General features: G+C 67.0%; 1 protein-coding gene across 5 annotated transcripts in view; it reads left to right on the top strand.

Annotated features, from left to right (window-relative positions):
• MYT1 (myelin transcription factor 1) overlaps window positions 1–22,632 on the top strand; it is a 46,396-nt gene extending 23,764 nt beyond the window's left edge. For 3 of the 5 annotated variants that reach the window (XM_036010060.1, XM_036010062.1, XM_028524427.2), the window contains 19 exons: window positions 134–196; window positions 791–1,038; window positions 2,222–2,986; window positions 4,432–4,566; window positions 5,038–5,128; window positions 5,342–5,455; window positions 6,108–6,322; window positions 7,612–7,736; window positions 8,175–8,438; window positions 9,861–10,015; window positions 10,960–11,022; window positions 11,126–11,194; window positions 14,197–14,259; window positions 14,482–14,565; window positions 17,528–17,749; window positions 18,659–18,750; window positions 19,318–19,421; window positions 20,535–20,678; window positions 20,937–22,632. In XM_036010060.1, the coding sequence (XP_035865953.1) occupies window positions 134–196; window positions 791–1,038; window positions 2,222–2,986; window positions 4,432–4,566; window positions 5,038–5,128; window positions 5,342–5,455; window positions 6,108–6,322; window positions 7,612–7,736; window positions 8,175–8,438; window positions 9,861–10,015; window positions 10,960–11,022; window positions 11,126–11,194; window positions 14,197–14,259; window positions 14,482–14,565; window positions 17,528–17,749; window positions 18,659–18,750; window positions 19,318–19,421; window positions 20,535–20,678; window positions 20,937–21,077 (3,157 nt within the window). In that variant the 3' untranslated portion in view covers window positions 21,078–22,632. The remainder of the gene's footprint in view (window positions 1–133; window positions 197–790; window positions 1,039–2,221; window positions 2,987–4,431; window positions 4,567–5,037; window positions 5,129–5,341; window positions 5,456–6,107; window positions 6,323–7,611; window positions 7,737–8,174; window positions 8,439–9,860; window positions 10,016–10,959; window positions 11,023–11,125; window positions 11,195–14,196; window positions 14,260–14,481; window positions 14,566–17,527; window positions 17,750–18,658; window positions 18,751–19,317; window positions 19,422–20,534; window positions 20,679–20,936) is intronic. The other 2 variants (XM_036010061.1, XM_036010063.1) reach the window with 2 other exon arrangements.
• Window positions 22,633–23,615: the final 983 nt, after the last annotated feature.

Genomic DNA, 23,615 nt, shown 5'->3' on the forward strand with positions numbered 1-23,615 from the left:
CTTATTTACGGGGGGAGTCCTTTCGTTAACCTCAGCCGACTGCAGGCGGCCGTGCTGACAGCTGCAGCCTGGAGACACCTGCGGAAGGTCTGGGTGGGGCCCTCCCCCGAGTGACCTCTGCTTGTCTCCCCAGCTGCCCCACCCCGGGGTGCACGGGCGCAGGCCACATCCGTGGCAAGTACTCCAGGCACCGGAGGTAAGGAGGCCTTGGGCCCTCGCCTTGGGTCCTGGGGGGGCGGTGGTTGCTGGGTGTTGGAGCCCATCTCTTGCTCTGGTCTTTGTGGATCTAGAACCTTCCAGTTGTGCACATTGCTGCAGTGTGCCGCCCTGGACCGGTTGCCCAGGGCCCTCAGAGCGCAGGGTGTGGCGTGGCTGCTGGGAGGCAGCAGGAGTCCACGCAGGAGCAGCTCTGGGGCACACGGGGGTGACCCACCTCACCCCCCTGGCTGCACTTGACCTAGGGGCCCCCGCTGCCCCAAGTTCCGAGGGTGGGTGAGGGTGTGAGGGGTCTGCAGGTGGACAGGGGTGGGCCGGGGCCCCCGAGGACCTGCCAGGTGGGCATGGAGCAGAGCAGCGGGCGCCAGGCCTCACACTCAGGGGCCTTCCGAGAGAAGCCGGACACGCAACTGAAAACACAGTCGGGACAGTTCGGGCCGGGTCTGCAAGCCGGTGTGCCTGGGGCTGCCAGCGGAGGCATGGCGAGGAGACGCCCCGCGGAGCGGGGGTGAAGGGCGGGAGCAGCCCGGGGGTGGGGCGGGGGGTGCTGACGGTGGCCGGGCCCTCCCCCCAGTCTGCAGAGCTGCCCTCTGGCCAAGAAGAGGAAGCTGGAGGGCGCCGAGGCACAGCACCTGGTGTCCAAGCGGAAGTCGCACCCGCTGAAGCTGGCTCTGGACGAGGGCTACGGCGTGGACAGCGACGGCAGCGAGGACGCCGAGGTGAAGGAGGCCTCTGTCTCCGATGAATCGGAAGGAACCGCGGAGGAGGACGAGGCCGGGATGCCGGGACAGGGGGAGATTCATCGCCCCGAGCCAGCTGAAGGTGCTTTGTTGCTCCTTCTGCCCCGAATAAAGGGCACTCAGTGTGTCCCCGCAGAGCCGCGGCCCGGGAGCGGGGAGGCCCCTGCCAAGGAGGCCCGTCCTGAGAACAAGCGATGTCCTGTCCCGAGCGTGGTGGGGCTTCCTGGGGGGGGCTGGGGGGCGTCCGTGCACATGAGAGACGGACACATGGACACGGCTGTGTGTCCGGCCCCTGGGAAGAGCTGCTGGGGTGGGGTGGGCATCCGCTGGGCATCGGGGAGGCCAGGGCGGACCCCTGCTTGTGCGTCTTCCCTGCGGGGCACCCAGCCCCGGAAGTGCTGGGGCGAAGGCCCGAGGTCCGAGCCCCCAACACCCCCGAGCTCCCGGTGTCTTCTGACCTTGCAGGGCCTGAGGTGGGTCCTTATTCTATTTTGGAGCTGCCCCTGGCGGGCCCCACACGCACCTCCCTCCAGGACTCTGGCGTGGCCTCCCAGACCACTTCCTCACAAAGCAGGGAGTCTGGGGTCAGCCGCCACTGCCCCGCCCACTGCGCACCCCCAAAGCGTGGCTGCAGGGTGCCCGGTGCTCCTGAGCCCCATGGGCCCCCACAGGCCCCGTGTGCTGTGAGCGCCGTGGGTCTTGGTCGTGGCCATTACCACCTTTAAATTTAGGTCCTTTAAAAAGTATGAATTTGTTTGGTGCTTTTTGATTTTGAAACAAGTTTTATTTTTATTTTTTAAAAGATTTTATTTATTTCTAGAGAGGGGAAGGGAGGGAGAAAGCGAGGGAGAGAAACATCCATGTGAGGTCGCCTCTTACACGCCCCCTGCTGGGGACCTGGCCCCACAACCCAGGCCTGTGCCCTGACTGGGAATGGAACCTGCGACTCTTTGGTTCACAGGCCGGTGGTCAATCCGCTGAGCCACACCAGCCAGGGCTGAAGCAATTTTTAAATGGTTGAGCTCCGTTTTGAGAAACGACCTGAGAAAGTACTACAATGGCTTTAAAAGTGCAGTAGCAGTGACCCATCTGTCCCCCGTAGAAATTCCCCACAATCTCGGTGCAGACAGGTGGCGACGCACGGGACCCCACTGAGCCCTGTTTCTGGGGTTCCGTGTTTTGGGCTGTGTCGGGGGGTGGGGACCAGAGCCCCAGACACCCGCCCCCCCCCCCCCCCGCCACATGTCTTTTCTGATCTTGTGCAGGGAGGAGCCCCACTAAGTCCCACTTTGGACCCCACCCTGTGGGCAACCCCACGGGCCCCTCCAAAGGCAGCTACGGCAGCTACCAGGAAGCCATCGCAACTTCGCTCCTGAACTTGGGCCAAGTGGCCGGGGAGACCCTGGTCCGGGAGGGCTCGGGACAGGGAGCCCAGCTGGGCCCTGGCGCCGTGTGCCTGGTCCCGGAGGAAGCCGAGGAGGGGGCCTCCAGCGACGAAGGGGAAGGGGCCGTGTTCGTCCCGCCCGAGGACACGGAGGAGGTCATCGAGGTCACCAGTGAGCGCTGCCAGGAGCTGAGTCCGCAGGCCCTGGAGGGCCTGACCAGCGAGGAGCCCAGCCCACAGAAAGGCTCCCCGGGCCAGGAGGAGGAGGAGGAGGAGGAGGAGGAGGAGGAGGAGGAAGGGGAGGACGAGGAGGAGGAGGAGGAGGAAGAGGAGGAGGAGGACGAGGAGGCTGCCCCCCCGCAGGCCCCCGAGCCCCCCGGGCCCCGGCCGGACGCCGCGCTGGCGGCAGAGCTGCGCTCGGAGGACAGCAAGGACGAGGACGGCTGCTCCCAGCAGTCCGCGGTCACGGACGAGTCGGAGATGTACGACGTGCTGACGCGCGGCAACCTGGGCCTCCTGGAGCAGGCCATCGCCCTGAAGGCGGAGCAGGTGCGCGCCGCGTGCGGGCCCCCGGAGCAGGGCCCGGGCGAGCCCCCGAAGGCGGCCAGGCCCCTGGACGCCGCGCGCAAGACTTACGGCAGCAAAGGTAGGGCTGGCGCGGCGTGCGCACCCAGACCTCCCGAGGCCCCCGGGCTGGGGGCGGGGCCCGGCGCCCCCTGGGGACCAGGACGCACGGGACGCAGAGCACGGTCGTGGCCCCGTGGCTCGGCCGCCGCCTGGGGAGTCCCGGGGTTGTGGTGGGACAGACCGGGCCGTGGTGGGACGTGAGTCAGCTGCAGCTCGGGGCCTCCTGGCTCGTGGAGACACCGAGAACACCCACTCGTGTGGCTCCGGCCCAGTGGCCGACACTCAGGGGCACAGCCGAGGGGACAGGGACGGGAACGTTGTTCCAGCCCGAGGATACTTGTGGAGGGCAGACCCCTCCAGGGTGGCGTGGGCTTCAGGGAAGCAGTCGGGCCGGCGCAGGGCCACGGGCACAAGGAGGCCCGCATGCAGGGGACAGAGACTCGGGGTGGTGTGAGGTTTCAGTCTGGGGGTGGGGGGGCTGCCCACGGAGCAGTGGGACACGGCGGGAAAGGGGCACGCCAGGGGACACAGGGACACAGAGTGACAGCCCAGGGCCCTGGGTGTTCAGGACTCATTCCTGTGGGACAGACATGAGGGGTCCCAGATGCCGTATCCTGCTTTCAGGAGGATGTTGAGGGTGTGGACCCAGGGGCAGAGGCAGGGGACCAAGCTATGGCCTGGGGGCAACAGGCCTTGGGACACAGGACGCCTGGGGCAGGGGCCGAGGCGCAGACCCAGGGCGTCTGCACGGAGGCCGGCTCGCCAGGAAGCTGGTGTCGGGAGGGGGTCGGCGAGCCCACCCGCCCTTCGAGTGTGGCCCTGTGGCTTCCGGGTGCTCCCGGAGGGGCTGCCCCCCCCACCCCTGCCAGGTGTTTCTCCGGGCAAGGCCCCGCTCCGGAGGTTGTTTGAGACCTGACAGGCACCCTCCGGGCCCCACGCGCCCTAGGGACCTCTCCGGGCTCCTGCAGGCTGGAGGCGGCCAGTAACTGAGGTGTGAGCTTCAAGCTCTGCCCCGGCACTTTCTAGTCACGTGACCTTGAGTAAGCTCCTTAACCTCTTTGCTCATTTCGTCAACTGCAAAGGACGTGTCCCGGCAGGGACCTCGTCACAGCAGCTTCACCTCTGTGTGCAGAGGCCGGGCCTCGAGCCAGGCGTGGGGGCTCTAGGCGGTTTGCCCCGGCTCTGAGGCCGGGGGGAGGGGCCGGTGCCAGCTGCCCTCCGGGCCCTTCACCCCTCTGTGCGTCCTGTCCACGGTCTGGGCAGCTTGGTCAGCCCTGGGCAGACCTTGGGAGTTGCCGTGCCCTCCAGCCCCAGCCCCTCTCAGGCTCATGGGCGGCCTGGCTTCTCCCCACCCCGCCCAACGGACAGCTAGAGGGAGGCTCAGCAGTCCCCCCCCCCGCCACTGTTCGCCGCCCGCCACACGGCTCCCTGGCCACCCCCGACGGGTGTGCCGTGTCTGTGCAGATGCCTCCAGAGCAGAGAAGCGGGAGATCAAGTGCCCGACTCCAGGCTGCGACGGCACCGGGCACGTGACTGGCCTGTACCCTCACCACCGCAGCCTGTCCGGCTGCCCCCACAAGGACAGGATCCCTCCGGAGAGTGAGTAGCTCTGCAGAGCCCGGGCCGCTCTGGTGTTTGGCTGGTGGCGCTCGGGGCCCTGTCCCTTGGGTTGGCACTGTCCCGATGCCCAAACTCAAGCCCTATAGGGCTGGGGACACCTGGAGATGTCAGCCAGGGCCAGGGCCCCCAGAAGGCAGCCCCGGGCACAGGCGTCCCGAGGGGAGACAGGCCACCAGCAGGGGCAGCCTCTGTGCTCCGGAGGCTCACGGGAAGCCCGTCCTGACTTCTGGGCTGGAGGTGGCAACTGTGGACTTGAGGTTGACAGGGGCCTGTCACAGAGCAGCCAGAGGCTCTGAGGCTGAGCTGGTTTCAGCCCCAGGAGGCAGAGGCCATGGCGGGGTGGAGTGGGGACTGGGCTGAGGACCGCCACCCCAGCCTGCCGCATGCCTGCCCTCGGAAGCTGCAGGCCTCAGACCGGCTGCACTCACCCCCGCCCCCGTCTCCTTTCAGTCTTGGCCATGCACGAGAACGTGCTCAAGTGCCCCACCCCCGGCTGCACGGGCCAGGGCCACGTGAACAGCAACCGCAACACACACAGAAGGTACCCATGGGGCTGAGTGGGGGCAGGGATGGGGCGTGCGGGGCCTGCCGTGGCCCTCAGGGTCGGCACAAGGTCGGGGCAGGCCCTGCGTGTTGCTGGCTCAGAGCCTCCCCGAGCTGACCACCCGCGCAGCTGGCGGTCCGGGGGCACGAACCCGGCTCGACAGGCAGGGCCTGGGGGAGAGGGCTCAGATGTCCCCATGTCCTTCTCTAGTTTGTCCGGGTGTCCCATTGCTGCTGCCGAAAAACTAGCCAAGTCTCACGAGAAGCAGCAGCCGCAGGCGGGAGACCCCTCCAAGGCTGGCTCCAATTCGGACCGGATCCTCAGGTGGGTGCACACGCCTCGGGCAGCCGGGGCCCCCCAGGCCGGGCTGGGGCGCACAGGACGGTCCCCAGTCCACTGCAGGGGCGGGTGGGGGGTTCCCGTTCTCCTTTTGGTCCCTTCTGTCTGAGCCGATGGGAACAGAAGCCCCCCCCGCCCCCACGCCCGGCCCGGTCCCGGTCTCCTGAGCGGCCTCCCCGGGCCTGGGGCTCGCACCCCCTGTGTGCATTGAAACACCTGAGCTCTTCCAAGAGCCCCAGGGACGGTGAACGGTGAACACCGGCAGTGGTCCTCTCCTGCTGGCCCCTGACCCCGCCCTGCCGTTGCCCAGGGAGAGCTGAGTCTCGGTTCTCGGGAACACGCCCCAGATCATGCCCCCTCCCCGCCCCGCCCCCGCCCGGGCAAGGCAGCTGAGCTGCCAGAGCCCTGCTCTCCTGAGCTCTGGGGGCGAAGTCCAGGCCCTCCCTCCCTCCCCCGGCTGTGCCGTCTGCAGGGGACCTGCCGCTCTTCCTCCCAGGCCCCCGTCAGTGGTGGGGCGTGGGGGGGGGCTCCCGGTGTCTGTCCTCACGGGGCTCCGAGGGGCCCCTGCGCCGGCTGTGGGGGAGCGACAGGCCCCTGGGTCCTGTCCTCACGGCTCTGCACCTGCCCCGCACCCCAGACCCATGTGCTTCGTGAAGCAGCTCGAGGTCCCTCCGTACGGAGGCTACCGGCCCAGCGTGGGCCCTGCCACGCCCAGGGCCAACCTGGCCAAGGAGCTGGAGAAGTTCTCCAAGGTCACCTTCGACTACGCGAGTTTTGATGCTCAGGTTTTTGGCAAACGCATGCTTGCCCCAAAGATTCAGACCAGCGAAACCTCACCCAAAGCCTTTAAGTGTAAGTTGGGGGGTGCTCCTGGGGGTGTGAGGTGAGGACCCGTGGAGGGGGACCCCGGCCCTCTGCCCTGGGGCCTGAGGGGACAGAGCAGGCCCTCGCTGCCCCAGCGCCCACCCTCCTGCTCACCTTCAAACCCCACGTGCCCCCTCACCGTCGGCGAGACAAAGCCGAGTCCTCTGTGGTGTGTGTGTCCAGCAATAAGGAACAACTTGGCTGGCGTGGTGTGGCCTGGGAAGACCCCCTCCCCGGCTGCCTTCCCCCGGCCTGGTGACCGGGCACGGCGGCCCAGCAGCCACCGTGTGTGTGTGCGGAGCTGAGTGCAGCCGGCCGTGAGAGCCTGGTGCCCTGCCTGACAAGAGCCATTGCCGGCACCGCCTTGCTAGATACAGTGTGTTATTTGTGATACTAGCTACAAATTTTCTGGGTGCCCGTACCCACAAAAATGAACATTGGGGCTCGATCCTTCCAGGTTTTTTTTGTCATTTATTGCACTAATTTGTGGGTTGCCAGCCCGTTAGCCCTGGAAATGCATGTGACATGGAGAAGCCCCCCCGCGCCCCCCGCCGCCCCATGTACCTGTGATTGGAACTGGCATCTCCTGGGGGAACCTGGAGTGTCCCACATGTTAGTAACAGAAGTACCGACTGACACAATTCGATACAACTGCCAGCGGAGCCTGCCCTCCCGCACTGCCTCCCGCCGACTCCTGCCCTTTCCCAGCTCCTGGGAGGTTGCTGGGGGCGTTGCAGGGCTCCCAGACCTGAGAGTGATTTTATGGCTGCCGCACGATGAGCAGAACAGATAACGTTTTAGACCTCATGTTTATTTGAACAATACTGTTGCTTTGTTAAAGCAGGGACACCAAAGTTAGCCTTGTGAGACGTCTGATGCACTTTTCATGCTTGGATGATATTCCAAACGTGCATCCTGTTCACAGAATTCTTTGGTCTTTCCAAAACCGATGTACAACCTATTTTTGTTTGAAATATCAGGGATGCTGGAATGTCTTTGGAGGGTTTTGGTCTTTCTGTGCAAATTTTGGTCAGGCCAGAAATAGCCTCCTCGGTCCCAAACAGGAGAGCAGAGGGGTGGGGTGAGCAGGTGTGAGCCCAAGCCCCCTGTCCCGCAGCCGGGCCCCGTGCGCCCAGCTGCCCCCAAGCCCCCGTGCGTCTGCGCCCTCCTGCGGTGCACGCTGGGCCTCAGCCCGGTACCGTCCCTTCCTGCAGCCGAGCCCCTCCCGAGGGCCTGTCCCCCCAGCCACACCTCCCGCTCCCCATCCTCTCCCGCAGGCTTCGACTACACGCACGACGCGGAGGCCGCGCACATGGCCGCCACCGCCATCCTGAACCTCTCCACCCGCTGCTGGGAGATGCCCGAGAACCTCAGCACGAAGCCGCAGGACGCACCCAGCAAGGTCGGTGTGTCCCTGCGGGCCCTGCTGGGCAGAGAGCGGCGGGGATTTACCGGTCAGGGCCGCCCCGTGTCTCTGCGGGGAGGGTCCCCCCCAGCCCTGGCCCCCGCTAACCGGAGAGCTCGCTCGGGTGGGTGCCTTCGAGGGCTGCGTGCTGGGCCTAAGGGGGCCCCCCCAGGGCTGTGCGCACGAGTGTCCCGCGCGTCTCCCCGTGTCTGAGGGCGGTGCCCTGCTCTCCAGGGTCCGGCCGGCGGTGCAGGGCACGGGAAGGAGGGGGCGGCGTCTCCTCCACGCGGGTCCCGGGACTCGCCTCTCGGATCTGTCCTGCCGGGCTCTGCGTCCTTGTGACGGACGTGTCCAGGGTCCCTGCCAGGCTGAGCTGAGCACCGAGGCCCGCCGGCAGGGGCGGGCCCGGACGCAGCTGGCGCCTTTGCGTTGCAGGCCGCGGACATCGAGGTGGACGAGAACGGGACCCTGGACCTGAGCATGCACAAGCACCGCAGGCGGGAGAGTGCGTTCCCCGGCGGCGGCGGCGGCAGCCCCGGGGTGCGGTCTCCCGACACCTCCCAGCGCCAGAGCGGCGCCGGCGCCCCCGGCAGCTCCATGACCTCACCCCAGTCCAGCCAGGGGTCCCGCCAGGAGGAGTGGGACCGGCCCCTGGACTACACCAAGCCCAGCCGCCAGCGGGAGGAGGAGCCTGAGGAGGTAGGTCCGGCAGCCCGAGGGCTGTTTCTTGGGGCAGAGGCTCCCGGGCTCCTGTCCCTGTGTGCCCAGGGCCCCCCACCGTCCACACGGCCAAGCTGAAGCCTGCCCCCGGGAGAGTTCTCCTCGCTGGGCGATGCCGAGTCCTAGACTGGTCCGAGAGGGGTGGTCTCTTCCCCCTGAGGATGTGCGACCGGGGCCTCTGAGGGCCTAGGGGAGAGGCAGCTTCTTTCAGACCCCAGGGGGTGGTGCCTTGGGCACGTCTCCGAATCCCCAGGTGTTGCGGGCCTCCCGCCAAACAGGGACACCCTGAGCTCTGGTAGCAGCCCTTTCGATGGTCCCCAGGATGCTCAGGCTGCCTGGCTCCCTAGCTAGAGGCGGGAGGGGACTCCTGGCTGCGGGAGGAGCCCCCAGTGGGCAGTGGCCTGAGTTCCAGGACAAGCACCGCCCAGTAAAGGACACGGAACTGGCGTCTCTGCGGGGGCTGTGGTCTGGGGTGGCAGACAGTCCCTGTCCAGTTCCTCCAGACGACTGAGATGCGGCTGGTGGAGGGCGGTTCCAAAGGGGTCCCCTTCTTCCCGAGCACCCTGTGTCCTCCCAGGGCTGTCACTGTCCTCTGGGGGGTGACCCAGGTCTCAGGGACCCTGAGGTTCCCACCCACTGCAGCCCGCCCTCTTCCGGCGGACACCACCCACGCTCCAGGAAGAAGTCTGCTTGGGGGCCCCACAGCCCAGGCATTGGGTCACTCCTAGCAACCCCTCCCAAGCCAGGCCTCCTGGGTCCCTGTGCTTGGGCTCCAGACCATGACTCAGACCCCCTTCCGGCGCTGCCCGTCCTGGGACAGATGGTGGCCCCCTTGCAGTCCCCTCGACCCAGCCTCAGGCCACAGATCCTGCTCACCACCCTGGGTCCCTGAGCCCCGGGACGCTCTCCTGGTCTGGGAGCCCTGTCCATCCGGAAGGGCAGCTTTGTGCAACTTGCTCAGGCCAATGAGTCCATAGTGACGAGGCCTCGAGCTGTCTTTTTTCTGGGCCTCGTCTCCGGGTGCCCCCTCCCCAGGCCCCTCCAGTCCCGAGAGCGGCTGCCCTCAGCTGCAGGTCCCAGTGGCTGGGGGCAGACTGCAGAAGCACGGGGCAGGCGTCTGGGTCCTGCGAGCCGCTGCAAACACCTGCCTGGGGCGGGCTGCTGGGGGCGTCGGGAAGCCCCTGTTGGTGGGGCAGCTCTGGCTGAGGTGGGGGGTGCTTCAGCCCCTTGAGGGGCTGCCTTCTGTGCCTGGGGGGTGGGCAATCTTCCTCCCAAGTCGAAGACAGGAGACGCCAGACGCAGCCTGTGTGGACACTGCTCTGAAGGGTCCCTCTCCCTCGCCCCGGGCCGGGCGCCCGGCCCCGCCAGCGGTTAAAACCTCTCCCTGCTGGTCTTTTGCAGTCAGAGCCAGCAGCCCATTCTTTTGCTTCTTCTGAAGCAGATGACCAGGAAGTGTCGGAAGAGAATTTTGAGGAGCGGAAGTACCCCGGGGAAGTCACCCTGACCAACTTTAAGCTGAAGTTTCTCTCCAAGGACATAAAGAAGGAGCTGCTCACGTAAGTGCCCGCCCAGCCGACAGGGCTCCTCGGAGACCCCGCACAGCCCGGGGGGGAGCGCGGCGGGGACGGGCCTGGGATGCTGGCCGGCCGGGGCCTTCCGCTGCCCTCGGTGGGCAGAGGGTGGGTGTCCCTCACTGGAACCGGCTCCACGGGCGATAGGGGGCAGGCTTCCCGTCCCCTCTGCGCTGTGCGGGGCTCTCGGCTGCACCCCAGTGCGGTTGAGGACGAGGAAGAGCCCCGTTCCGGCCCACTGTGCAGCAGGGAGGGGGCCGGCCCCTCTGGGCCGCGGCGGTCTGCCCCGCCGCAGGGTGCCAGGCCTGGCCTGTGTGTGGTCTCAGGGCTCCGTGGCCGGTTCTGGCCGCCCGACTAGCCCTTCGAGCCTGTCCCCAGGGGGCTGCCCAGACATCACACGAGCAGGGGAGCCATCCGTAGTCAGGGGCCATCCTTGGCCTTCTGGTCGACCCCACTGGGCACCCCTCTCTCGGGCCCGTGCGAGGCCGTACGTGGCACCTGCTGCAGAGGGGCCCAGCTCCGTGGGTGCTGGGTGCCCTCGTCTTGTCCTGAGTCTCCTGCTCTGGAGCTGGCCCCCCAGGACAGCCAGGTCCTGGCCCTGGGCCCGGTCCTCTGGGAAGGCCATGTGCTTCAGGAAGGGACTCCCTGCGTGTGCGTGGGCACCGGCGCATGTGTGTGTGAAACACGTGTGCTCTAGTGGCATTCTCCCTTCACACTGAGCTTTGACTTGGTTCCTTTTTCCTTCCTGCGTTGAGTCGTGTCGGGGAGTTGCTGCCCGCGGCTGCGGCTGAACTCTGAGGGGCCAGGTCGGGGCGTTGCCCTCGGCCTGCGGGTGGCAGGTGCCACCTCTGTCCCCACGCAGGCTCGGCCAGGCAGGCCTGGCAGGTAGGCCTCGCTCTCTCTCCTGACGCTCTTTTTCCTTTGTCCAGCTGCCCCACCCCCGGCTGTGACGGCAGTGGCCACATCACTGGGAACTATGCCTCCCACCGCAGGTTCGTCCCCCTCGGGCCGGCCTGGCCGGGGCGCTGCGCGGCGGGTCTTCCTGCTCTCCTGCTCTGCTCCCCTCTCCGGCTTACCCCCTCTCTTCTCTTTCAGCCTCTCTGGTTGCCCTCTTGCTGACAAGAGCCTCAGAAACCTCATGGCTGCCCATTCTGCTGACCTCAAGTATGTCTGCCCTCCTGGCCGCCCGTCTCTTGGGCGGCCCCCTGGCTTCGCTGTCCCTTCCGCCAGGCCCCAGCCCGAACCAGCCCTCCACAGGGCTCCAGCTGCCGCCGCCGGCCTCGCCCACAGGGCGGGGCAGAGCAGAGAGGCCAGACTGTGGAGGGGCTGATTCTGCTTGGCTGGGGCCGCCACTGCTGTGTCTCCCTGCTCTGAGTGCTGCTGTCTGTCTGTCTGTCTGTCTGTCTGTCCGCAACCATCCGTGGGGCCGCTGTAGGCTCCTGGGCTGCCCTTGGCCCTGCCAGCCTCTCGGGGGGCCGAGGGCTGCAGAAACTGCCTCCGGCCCCTGGCAGCCCGCCCCATTCGCTCCCGGTTCTGAGGACCCCGCTCTCTCCCCACACTTGGGGTTGGGAGAGCCCCAAACTGGCCGTGCCTGGCGCCTGTCCCAGCTTGTGCTCCGTGAGGGGGTGCTGCTGATGAGAGGGGGCGCTTCGGCCCCTCCCTTCTCGGCAACCCCTCCGGCACCTGTGCCTTGGCCCCTGGTCCCCCAGGTGTGTCTCGCCGCCTCCTCCCGGTCCACCCCCTCTCTCTGTCTTGCCCTCCTCATGCTGCTTCTGCCCCTCCGTGTCCCCGGCAGCAGGCTGGCAGGCCGGGGCCGGCCCGGGCACAGCACCTGCTTGATGGCCCTGCTGGATGAGATGCTCCTGCCCGAGGCTCCCCAGGCAGTGGTGTCCTCTTGGGGCAGGAGCCCAGATGGTCCCTGACTTTGGTTTCCAAGCCTTCAGCTGAGCTGGGCCCCACTGGGCCCAGGCTCCCAGGCTCCCAGGCTCCCAGGCTGGGGAAGGAGGCCCCACTCGGGCCCTCGGGCCCCCATCTCCTGGGCTGCTCCTCGCCCCTCGGGGCTCTGCGTTGGGAGGTCCTGAGTCTAGACGAGTCCCTGGAGCCTCTGAGGGGACCCGAGCTGACCCGGAGGCAGGGCGGGAAGCTCTGGGGTCGCGCCTGCCCCGGCAGCTGGGGGAAGGCAGTTGGGGGGAGCGGCTCTGTGCCCATCCTGGCCAGGGGCTCCCTGCCTCTGCCCCTGGGCCGGCGGGTGCAGCCCCAGGTGGTCTTGCTGGGGGTCGCCGCCGTGAAGCAGGTTCCAGGAGGCTCCGCCCATCTGGACTGGTCCCGTGTCCAGCCCAGAGAGCCAGCTCAAACCCTCGGCCCTGATGGGGCCCTCTGCCTCAACCTCCCCCTCTTCCCTGCTCCCTTCTGCCGCCATTCCCCTGCTCCTTTCTCTGTTTGCTCTCCAATTCCGCTGTCATGTCTGCCTGTGGTTAGCGTCCGTGGATTCCCAGGCTGCGGGCCTGAGTGACTTCAGAGCTGTGTGGGCGACCACGTGAGCCCCGTGCTGAGGGGCAGGAGATGGCCAGAAACGTGGCTGTCTGGAGGGTCAGCCTCCCCCCAGACTGGAAGTCTGTGAAGGGATTTAACCGCAGGGATGGGTGCTGGTGGCCTGTCCACGGGGGCAGACACCCGTGTCGCCGCCTTGCAAGCGAGGCTCTTTGGTGACCTCTGGTTGCCACTGGGGTGCAGCGGCCGTCTCTGTGATGGGGTCTCTGGGTTTCAATGAAACCCCGAGGGCACTTGCTGCCCAGTGTGGTCAGGGGCTGGCACACGTCTCTGGGAAAAGCCGCTGAGCCAGGTGTCAGCGAGGGGCAGGGCAGTCCCACCCGCCTGGGCAGGTGTGCGTCCGTGGGGCCCCTGGGGGTGATGCCCTGCCTGTGCCGGGGTCTGGCAGGGGATACCCATGTGTGTGTCCTCCAGGAGTCACCTCCTCTGCCCCAGACTTGGGAGCCGCACGTCCCTGGGCCATTATCCGCCGCCCAGGGCCACACTTCGGCCTTGGGGCCAGGGCAGCAGCTGCCCATGCTGGGCCTCCGAGCTCTGTCCCTCGGTCACTGAGGCTGAGAGGGAGCAGCGCCCCAGTGGCCACCTGAGCAGCTGAACCCCCAAGGAGAAGGGCTCTCCTCGCTCAGCTCTGCACCCGGCAGGCCACCCTCACTCGAGGGGGTGCAGCAGCGGGGCATCACAGGGCTGTGGCCTCAGCAGAGAGCCACGGGAGGGACACCCCGATATGCCCGAGGGACCCAGTGCCCTCGTGGCTGGCACCTGGCACCCTGGACAGCGGAGACACGCGGCGGGAGTGAGTGAGAGCAGCCGCCGTGGTGCAGCCGGGGGTGGCGTTCACTGAAAGGCAGAAACCTCCTGCCCCAGATGCGTGCGGGTTGAAATGTGACCACGTGCAATGGGGTCAGGGACCATTACGACCCCAGTGGGGTTTGAGTTACCCCAAAACCCAGCCAGAAGGTGGCTGGACTGGCTGGTCCGCTGCCCCAGCAGGGAGGCACTGGACGTGGGGCCCCCGGGGCAGCAAGGAGGAGGGGCCCTGGGCCTGCGGGCTGGCCAAGGCCTGGCGGGAGCACAGCTGTCCCCCCCCGGGGACGGGCAGGGACACGCAGTGCAGAAAGCCTGTGCTCATCCACGACAGTGGGGTTCCCACCTTCCACGGGACGCACTCGTCACACGTTTCGTGGGCGACGTGGGCTTTGTGTGTGGTGTTTCCCCTCCACGCTCTGCCGGCACCTGCCGCCCCTCACTGAGCAAGAACACGGCCCGAGGTGCCCAGGCCGTGGAAGGCGTGTCTCGGGTGCCCATGACCACGCTCCTGTGCTCGCACGGTGCCACGAGACGCCCTGAAGACAGACAGTCTCGGGCGTTAGGTCTGCCTCCCCGACCTCTGGCGCACAGTGAAGGGCCCCTCTGTGTTTCGGAACCTTCTGTTGTTGTAGCCCAGATCCCTGCAGGAGGCCGGGCCAGGGGCCCTGTGCTCTGCTCTCGGCCTCCCTGGGCCTCCGGGGGCAGAGGTCGAGGCAGAAGGCCGACGGTGGGACCTCGCTGGGTGGGCGGGTCCTCACGGGGGCTGCGCACCTCCGCTGGCCCTGGTCCCAGCTCCCTGTCCTCTGCAGGTGCCCCACGCCCGGCTGCGACGGCTCTGGCCACATCACAGGAAACTACGCTTCACACCGGAGGTGAGTCCACCGCGCCCGGGCGCTGGGGGGGGGGGGGGGCAGGCTTCTTCCTCGGGCGAAGGTGCGGACTGCCACGCAGGACGTCGGTGTCCTCAGCGACCAGGCGGGGCTCACAGGACCGAGCGGCCGCTGACCCGAGGCCTGAGAGGGGGGGCGAGGCGGGTCGGGGGGAGAAGCTGCTGTCCCGGGACCACGGTTACGTCTCTCGTCCCGAAACCCCAGCTTGTCGGGCTGCCCTCGTGCCAAGAAGAGCGGAGCCAAGGTGACGCCCACGAAGGATGACAAGGAGGACCCCGAGCTGATGAAGTGAGTTGGGCTGCGCATCGCAGAGCCGGGCTCCCCTGTGTCCCGCCCCCGAAGCGCCCCCTCTCGGCTCCCCGCACGCGAACACAGCCCCCGGGGACGGGCGGCCTCGCCTGCCCCACACGCGCGTGGGCCCCGAGGATGCACGGGCCGTGCGCAGAGCGTGTCGAAGGTGCACGGCCCCAGCCCCGTCCGGGCTTCTCAGGTCTGGGCCCTGCCCCCCTGCGCCTGGAGGCCACCTGGGGACGGGGCCCAGGGCGTGGGGCCGCCCCCAGGCGCTCGGGACACCGCTCTCTGCGGGGCTTGGGTCTGGTGCGAAGCTCAGGTCGAGGAGGAGGCCGTGGTCAGAAAGGCGACAGACCCTTCGGGCCTGCGTGTGGGCACTCGCACACCTGCTCACTCGCACACCCGGTGTGAGAGCCCTGGAGGTGCGCCCTGGCCTGGGGCCTCGACGCAGCAGGGGGTGGGGGTGCACCCTGCACCTCCCGTGATCAAAGTCCCCCGAACCCTCTGCCGACCTCGCGGGTGGTCCTCACTTGCCCCTGGGGCTGGTGCGTGTGCTCGTGCCCCGCTCGGTGGGTGGGGCTGCCCCTTTGAAACCTCAGGAGCAGGTGGGGCCGGGCAGCAGGTGCAGACGGACGGTGTCAGCCACCATGCAGTTTGCCCAGGGCGTGAATAGCTGATGTGGCAAAGCAGGGGCGGGCCTCCCGGCAACCGGGGTGGGAGGGGGTGACTGTGGCTCCCTCCAGGCCCAGCGCCCCAGGCTGGCTTGGTCGGGTGGAGCCTGTCTCGGTGTCAGGGGTCTGGTGCACCGAGCGAGCGGAAATAGGCCCACACTGGCCGGCAGGAGGAGAACAGCCGGAGACCCCTGCAGAGGCGGGCAGCCTGGCCCGGCTGTGCCTGGGTGTCTGCCCGGCCACAGGGAAGGGCCCGAGCGTTGCCCCCTTCACAGGGCGCCGTCAGCTGTTTGGTGTGAGGGGCCGCGCCCTCTCCTCTGCTTGAACTTTACAGTGACGAGTAGTGGGTGCCAAATCGAAAACGCAAAACACGCGGCTGGCATCGTGAATGCCGCCTCCTACTGAGGGTGGCGAGGTGCTCTTCCGCGGAGAGTCCGGGCTCTGCCGCGGCCGCGTGGACGGACGCCTGGCCGGCCGCGGTCAGTGCGTTGCGCTGTCCGTGCGAACGATTCCAATCGTCGTCGGCGGCTTTCAAGTTAACTGGGGACAATGGTGCCCCTCCCCCTAACGTGCTGCCAGCCTGGCGGGGTTTTTCTTTAAACGAGATTTCCGCCCCTGAGTGGAGAAGGAGACTCCGAGAGGCAGCTGGGCCTCTGCGGTTCGGCTGTGTTCCTGGCGGCCCCGGCGGCAGCATGTTCGCAGCCGAGCGTCAGCTGTAGGCAGGTGCAGAGACCGCGCAGCGCGCCGGGCCCGCTGGGCGGGCGTCGGGCTCTGTTGGCATGCGAGCGCCCCGCCCCTGGGTGGGCTGGCGGAGAAGGGGTGCCCTTTCGTGACGCCCTGGTCTGTGCCGTGTGAGACTAAGGCACGTTGGCACTTTGGCCACAGTGGCCTGCGGAGGACCTGGGGGGGCGGGGGCGGGAGCCGCGTGCCCTGCCGTCCGTGGCTACGGTGGCGTCGGACCCAGGAGACGCTGCCCCGTCCCTGCTCCAGCTCAGGCTGGCCCGGGGGCCACGGACGCCCCTGAGCGGGTGCCCACATGGGTTGCTGTGAGGTCACCCCACAGCTCAAAGATCTGGACGGTGGGCGGGCGGGCGGAAGACGCCCCCTGCAAATGCAGTTCCGGGAACACGGCCCCCCTCCAGACGACCGTGTCTCGGGGGGTGGCTTGTAAAGGAGGCGGAAGGGGCCCTCGGGTCCACCGGGTGCTGCAGCTGCAGAGCGGCCTCTGTCAGCCTTCTGGTCTCGTGAGGCTCGGGCCTCACGGTGTCTCAGAGCACCCGGGCCCAAGAGTCCCCTGGGACCCACCAGCGGGGAGGGGCCCGGTTTGGGGAGCAGGTGTGAAGAGGAACCTCCTCAAGCCCCCTGTGGGGCCCCGGCAGTGTCTCCACTACGCGCTGCAGGCTGAGATGACCTTGGGCTGGCTGGGTGGACACCCCGAAGGCCTGAGGCCCTTGGACCACTAAAGAGGGAGCGGGAGCCGGCAGAGGGGCCACTCGGGCTGGGGGAGCGTGGGCGGAGCTGCCTCTGACGGTGGCCCTGGGCACCCCCTACCCTGTGGCTTCCGGCCTCTCACTTCCCTGGACCCCGGGACCTCTCTGCAAGCTGGGGCAGTGTGTCCCCTCCTGGGCCCTGGGTGTCTGCCCGGCAGGTCTGTAGCACAGAGGCCGCGGGCGACACACATCGGGTCGGACGAGTCCCCTTGGGAGGAGGGCGGAGACTGAGGACCTGCAGCTGGGGGGGACCTGTTCTGAGCCACACGTTGGCTCCAAGGTCCCACCCCGTCGGTGCTCAGAAGGCACAGCGGGAGCTCCCAGTCTGGGACCCCAGAGCTCTCTGCATCACCCTGTTTCCTGCACCCGCAGGGACCCCGACAGCAGCATGTGGGGGGCACTCTGAGCCTCTCTCAGTGTAACTCACCTGGAGTGTCTGTGGTTTCCAGAGGGACCCCGTCCCCCGACAGCCTGACCTGGCTGAGGGCTGAGTCACTGTGTCCGGGGGTGTCTGAGTCACATCCTTCCCACCTGAGCTCTGGGGCCTCGCATGGCCGTCCTTCCAGAACACACACTTCAGATGTGGCCAAGCGGGGACACCCGTGGGCGTCATGCTGTGACCTGGGATGCAGTGGAGTGGCAGGCCCCTGCTGCCCCCAAGCTGCCTGGCTCAGGGACACCCTGACCTCCTGGGACTCCTGGGCCTCCCGGCCCCATTCTTGGTGCCAACTCCCAGTGAGAGGTCTCTGGGCGCTTCCTCCAGCACCCCTGGCTCACCTGTGACCTCTCTGTGTACAGGTGCCCTGTCCCGGGCTGCGTGGGGCTCGGCCACATCAGCGGCAAGTACGCCTCTCACAGGAGTGCGTCAGGCTGCCCGCTGGCCGCCCGCCGGCAGAAGGAGGGCTCGCTCAATGGCTCCTCCTTCTCCTGGAAGTCGCTGAAGAACGAGGGGCCCACCTGCCCCACTCCGGGCTGTGACGGCTCCGGCCACGCCAACGGGAGCTTCCTCACGCACCGCAGGTAGCTGTCCCCCCCGCCCGGCCTGTCTGGGCACGGTGGGAGCCCGCCATGGCTCGGCACGAGGCTCCCGGGGGCCCTACGGGGCGCAGGGGTGACCTGCACTTTCTCGAGGGAAGACCGAGGCAGCTGGGGAGGCATGAGGATGTCTGTTGGTGCCAGGTGGTGGCACTTGTAACCTGTGCCGCCTGTGTGTCTGTCGTCACGAGCATCCTGTCCACGCGTGACTGGCCGCAGGCCACCAGCTTTTCAGGGAAAGCTCTGTCTGCTGCACCCCATGCCCTGCCCCTCCTGCTGGGGCCAGGCCTCTGCCTGATTTGCAAGGGCCCCGGTGACAGGACCCCTCCCTAACAGGGCAGCGGCCTGGCGCTCACCTGTCCCCCCAACACCTGCCCCAGGGCTAGGCCAACCAGCCAGCCCACGTCCTCTCTGTGCCAGGTGATGGCCAAGGTGCACGGGCTCACCCCCAGCCCTACCAGGAACCCTGTTCTTCCTCGCTTTTGCCCTCGCCTCTCCACCTATAAAGTTAATCCCCTCGTTCATTCCACAAGCCTTTCCTGGCTCTGGAGGTCGAGCAGGGACAGGAAGGACAGCGGGCCCTCCTGGAGCTGACGTGGGCAGGCGGGTGGGGGGACAGGTTGCTAACAGGCAGCTGGGAGAAACGCCTGGTGTGGGGCCTGCCTCTCTGAGGGTGAGCAGTCCCCCCAGGACTCGGGGACAAGGCCTTGGGGCAGGGGCTGGGGTCCTGGACGAGGGGTGAGGGAGCTGGGGGACTCTCCCGGGGTGGGGGGCAAACAGACATGAGCTAGAAAGTTCCATCCAGGACCTTTCAGGCTGCCAGTGGTGAGGACTTGGCTGTCGTTGACACGTGTGACCTTGGACTGCTTTCTGACATGTGACCTTTGCTTCCAGCCTGTCCGGCTGTCCCAGAGCGACCTTTGCTGGGAAGAAGGGAAAACTCTCAGGGGACGAGGTTCTCGGCACGAAGTTCAAGACGAGCGATGGTAAGGGCGCCCCCCCACAGTGTCTGTGGGGGACCCTTGCTCCCTGGGTGTGTGGGCCTTACCCACGCAGGGGGTCGGGGAGGCAGAGGGATTATGCTGGAGAGGAACCCTTTGACCTGGGCCAGTGGGTCTCCCGATGGCTGGGCTCCCAGCCCTCCTGCTCTGACCTGGGCCCCGGGGCGGGGGCCGTCGGAGAGGCTGCTGGCAGCCCGGAGGCCACGTCCTCGCTGTGCGGGGGCTGGAGCTCAGGCTCCTGAGATTCAGCGTCTCCTGAAAGCACTTGCCTTTCGACGTTGGCCGTCAGTACCTGCCAGAGAGGTTTGTCCTTTCCTACCTGTGGCCCAGGGCCAGGAGGCAAAACCCAGACACGCAGCCAGTGGTCTCCAAGACTGGCTTCCCAGCGGGAGGTGTGGGGGCTGAGCCGCCCACCCAGGGGAGTTCAGAGAGCGGGGGGCCTCTGCTTGGGAACGGCCCCTGTTCCACCTGGAGGGCGGGCCTCTGCCGCGCCCCCCACCCCACCCCCGCCGGCCCGGGGGTGAGGCCACGGCGGGGGTCTCTGTGCCGCAGTGCTGGACAACGATGAGGAGATCAAGCAGCTGAACCAGGAGATCCGAGACCTGAACGAGTCCAACTCGGAGATGGAGGCCGCCATGGTGCAGCTGCAGTCCCAGGTGGGTGGCCCCGCCCCGGCCGCCGGCCCCCAGCCAGCCAAGTCCTTCTGCCTTGGGCCCCCTCTTCTCTTCTCCAGGGGGGCAGAGCTGAGCCCCCGGTCCTCCAGGCCGTCGGGGGCACCGGGGTCCCGGCACAGCGAGTGCCCGGCGAAGCAGCACCTGCCAGGCCGTGGGGCCGTGTGCTCTGCAGAGGGCCCAGGCGGAGGGAAGGCAGACACTCACACAGCCGCACTCACACCTTCGAAGCCAGAGGCCTGCCCCCTGGTGGTGCAGCCTGATGCTCCCCAGCCACCGGGCACAGAGTCACCTGGCTGGAGGAGGGCGCTCTCCCTGGCCCACAGCCTTCTGAGAGGAGCTGGCCATCCCTTACCGGGGACCACTCCGTGTGTCGCCGACACTGCGGACCTGCCTCTGCCCCGGCTCCTTCTCAGTGCAGCCGGCTGGGGGCTGCCCTCTGAGCACGTCCGCTCCAGGGCCCCAGGGGGCCTGCCTTCCCCCCACGGGCCACGCACCTCCGCACAGGCCTGCCTGAGGCTCGCCTGGTGGCCCGCGTCCCCCAGAGCAGGCGGCCCCGCCATCCCTGTCCTCTGGGGGACTCCACTGGAACCTGAGAGCCCCTTGTGAACAGCTTCTGGGCTTCTGACTGGGTGTCCCTTCTGGGTCCCCCGGGGTCCGGAGAAGAGGCGCCCCTGCTGCAAGCCCCAGGGTGCCGTTGGGACGCTTGGAGGAGTCATCGGCCATGCCCCTTGGTGACGGGCTGTGGGGACAGGCTCCGCGCACCTCCCGCAGCTCTGCCAGACACGCTGTGGGACTCCGTGGCGGGGGACCCAAAAGGCAGCCAGATACTCTAGTGGGTGCAGACCCCCCCGACAGCTGAGGAACAGGAAGGCAGTGCTGGGCCTAGATGGGAGCTCAGGTGCCTCGGACTCTGTGCCCCTCCCGGCCCTGCAGGAGGGAGCAGCCCCGGAAGCCACGCCCCCACACATCCCCTGCTCTGTCACCGTGTCCCCTCCTCCACCACGGCCCAGGGCCCCCGGGTCTCCCCAGAGGGACACGGGGTGTGGCCCGGGAGGATGTGGGGGACACGGGGCCTCCCCGCCTCTGTCGGTACAGATCTCCTCCATGGAGAAGAGCCTGAAGACCATCGAGCAGGAGAACAAGCTCATCGAGGAGCAGAACGAGGCCCTGTTCCTAGAGCTGTCGGGCCTGAGCCAGGCCCTCATCCGGAGCCTCGCCAACATCCGCCTCCCGCACATGGTGAGCCGCAGGGCGGCGGGGCGGGCGGGGGTCGGACACCCCTCTGCGCCTGGGGTGCTGCGCCCAGCGGGCTGCTGCCCCTCGGCTGCGGCCCCCTCGGCCTCCCGTGAACCCCCCGCCAGACCCTCGTGCTTGACGGCTGGAAGGTGGAGCGGTGGGCGCTGGCTGGGGCCCGGGCTTGGGGTTTCCCGTCAACTCCACGGCCTCCACAGCCAGCCGCTGCGCGGACGGGGCTGGCTGACGGTCCCTGTCCCCCAGGAGCCGATATGTGAGCAGAACTTCGACGCCTACGTGACCACCCTCACCGACATGTACTCCAACGAGGAGTGCTACCAGAACCCCGAGAACAAGGACCTCCTGGAAAGCATCAAGCAGGCCGTGCGGGGCATCCAGGTCTAGGCCGCCCAGGGACCGGCCGGCCCCCGCGGCTCCACCGTTTACCTCCCGAGCCCCGCCCCCCCGCGCCAGTTCCCCCCTCACAGCGGCTCCTCGGCGGCGGCCCGGGCGGCCTCGGGGGTCACCCAAAGGGGCGCCTGGAGATCCGTCCCTCGATGCGCTGGCCGGGCCTCCGCCCCCCCTTCCCCGAGTGAGGGCAGAACGTGAAGTATTACAAATTGGTTTATTTTTGTTTTCGGAACACAATCCGAAGAGCAGCTGGAAGTCTCCAGTGGTTCTCAGGGAAGTTTCGGAGCGCGCGGCCACCGAGCCCCTGGGTCTGGGGGCCGGGAGGGTGGCCGCGGTGTCGGCCCTCGGCGGCGCCTCTGCTCGCTCGCGGGGCCAGTGTGGCGAGTGTGTGTTCTGGTTTCCGTCCCTTTGCTTTTGTGTTAAGAATGGACCGAAGCACCGCCCCAGGGGGCCCGACGAGGGCGGGCCGGCTCGAGGGAGCTGCCTGGGCCGCCCCGGGGAATCGCCCCGGCTCCCAGCAAAGCACCCCCACTCTGGGAGCAGCGGGCGCCCCGCACCGCTCAGACCTGAGCAGGGGGCTGCGGCCTCTGCCCCCCTGCCTGGCTCAGGCGGGCCAGGGCTGCGACTCCCTGGGCGTCCCCCGGGCCGGGACCGTCACTGCCGCGTCACCTGGGTCCCGGCTGAGCGGCAGCGAGTCAGGGCACCAGTTCCTCACTGGAGACCACCCAGGTTTTGCTTTTTTTTAGATCTAGTCAAGACGCGAAAAAGGTAAATTTTAATTTAACATGTTGAAAACACAGTGTCCCTACGTGTAAATAGAGTCCAAGTCGATCCTGACAGCGATTCCAAGTTAGTATTTAAGAGTAGAGAAGCGGCTCTTTCTGGAAGAAATGAAAAGTAGTTAGTTTAATTATTCTGTAAATTATTTAATTTTGTCAAGATGTAAGTATTTATGTTCACAGCCTCTTTTATGTTAATGTTTGCTATTTATTTGACGCTTTATTTATTGATTTTATACCACTTTACCTAGACCCTGACCCCAGGACACCAGGAGGGAGGAGTCAGCGAAATCAGAGTGAAACCAGCTGTCCAGCAGTGAGACAGGCCACACAAAAGAATCGTGCTATAACGTCTAGTTATAATTTTGATGCAACCGAGTTATTTTTTATATATTTTGTTATTTATTCTTTTAATAACGGGATTTTTAAGAAAGTATTTTGTAACTGAGGAATTTTGATAATTTGGGGATGTCCTTCCCTCGGCCCAGCGGAGAGAGAGACGGATTTCCTTTCCCTTCCGGTCCCTCCGGCCCCCGGCCCGGGCGGTGCTGGACCCTGTGTCCACCGCTCGCTTGCGTGCAGCGCAGCTGTGTGTCGTGTCGCGTCTGTGCGCGGGTTGTGACGGCCGCCGCGCGCCGCCCGCCCCACCCCCGTGCCCCGGGGCTCCGACACTGTGACCCCCCTCCTCAGGAAACGCGCGGAGCCCACGGCACAGCCCTTCGCGGTGTGTCTGCAGGTGATTTCCTAATAAAAGTCCACTCCGACTGTGAGAGTTGTGAGGACGCTGCCTCTGTCCCCAGCGCTGCCGGTCACCCGGTGGGGGGTGGGGCGGGAGCCTGTGTCTCCCCCCGCCCCCAGTGTGTTCGACAAGCCCGGCCGCTGGGCACCCGGCCCACGCGAGCTGTGGGTTCCGTAGGGCGGGGCCGGGGAGAAGTCCTCCTGCTGCGGTTGTTAAGGGGACGGTGTGGGGGTGCTGGCCTGGCCGTCTCCCCTGGCCACAGGGAGAAAGCCTGAAGTAGGAGAGAGTTTGGACCTTCTCAAGGGGGACAGGGCTGAGAAAGGGAGAGAAGGGTGGAAATGGGAGGGGAGGAGGCAGAGGGGTCTCTCATGACCTTGCCAGAGCGCCTGGGTCCAGCCACACCTGAAGCCACTTCCCCGGCACATGAGGCACAGACTCCTTTTATTTTGAGTGAAGGTTGTGGCGTTGCCGGAGCACCTCGCCGGCTCACACCGTAGGGGCAGACAGAGCTCCAGCCCTCTGGGGTTAGACTTAGATCAGGGGCTTCCGGTTACTTCCAGGCCGAGTGTCAGCGCACTCTGGCCTCCCTGGGAACCTGGTCCTGCAGGCCAGCCCACAGCCACCAGCTAACCTGTGAGTCAAGGAAAAGCTTGGGGAATTCTGGTTCTCGTGAGGCAGCTGGGTCCAGAGGACATTTGCGGTGCCTGGAGGGCTCTGGCTGAGGGCTGTGGGGACCACAGAAGGAGGCACCACAAGGGAGAAAGGGGCCAACCCCCTGTGGGGGCCCCAGGAAGGACTCCTGGGCACCCCTTTGCGGAAGGCCCCTGGGGTGGGGGCCTGTATCCACTCACACCAGCATGCAGATGCTCGGATGCGAGTGAGACTGACTCGGCCGAGTCTCGTCTGCACGCTGAGCTGCAGCCAGAAGCTCTGCAGTCCGCTCTTCCCAAGCCGGCCCCTCCGCATGGAGGCTGGTGCCCTCTTGCGCTCCTCCCCGAAGCTTTTCCTCTCTCC

This window comes from Phyllostomus discolor, chromosome 9 (assembly GCF_004126475.2).
Source record: "Phyllostomus discolor isolate MPI-MPIP mPhyDis1 chromosome 9, mPhyDis1.pri.v3, whole genome shotgun sequence".
Lineage (NCBI taxonomy): Eukaryota > Metazoa > Chordata > Mammalia > Chiroptera > Phyllostomidae > Phyllostomus > Phyllostomus discolor.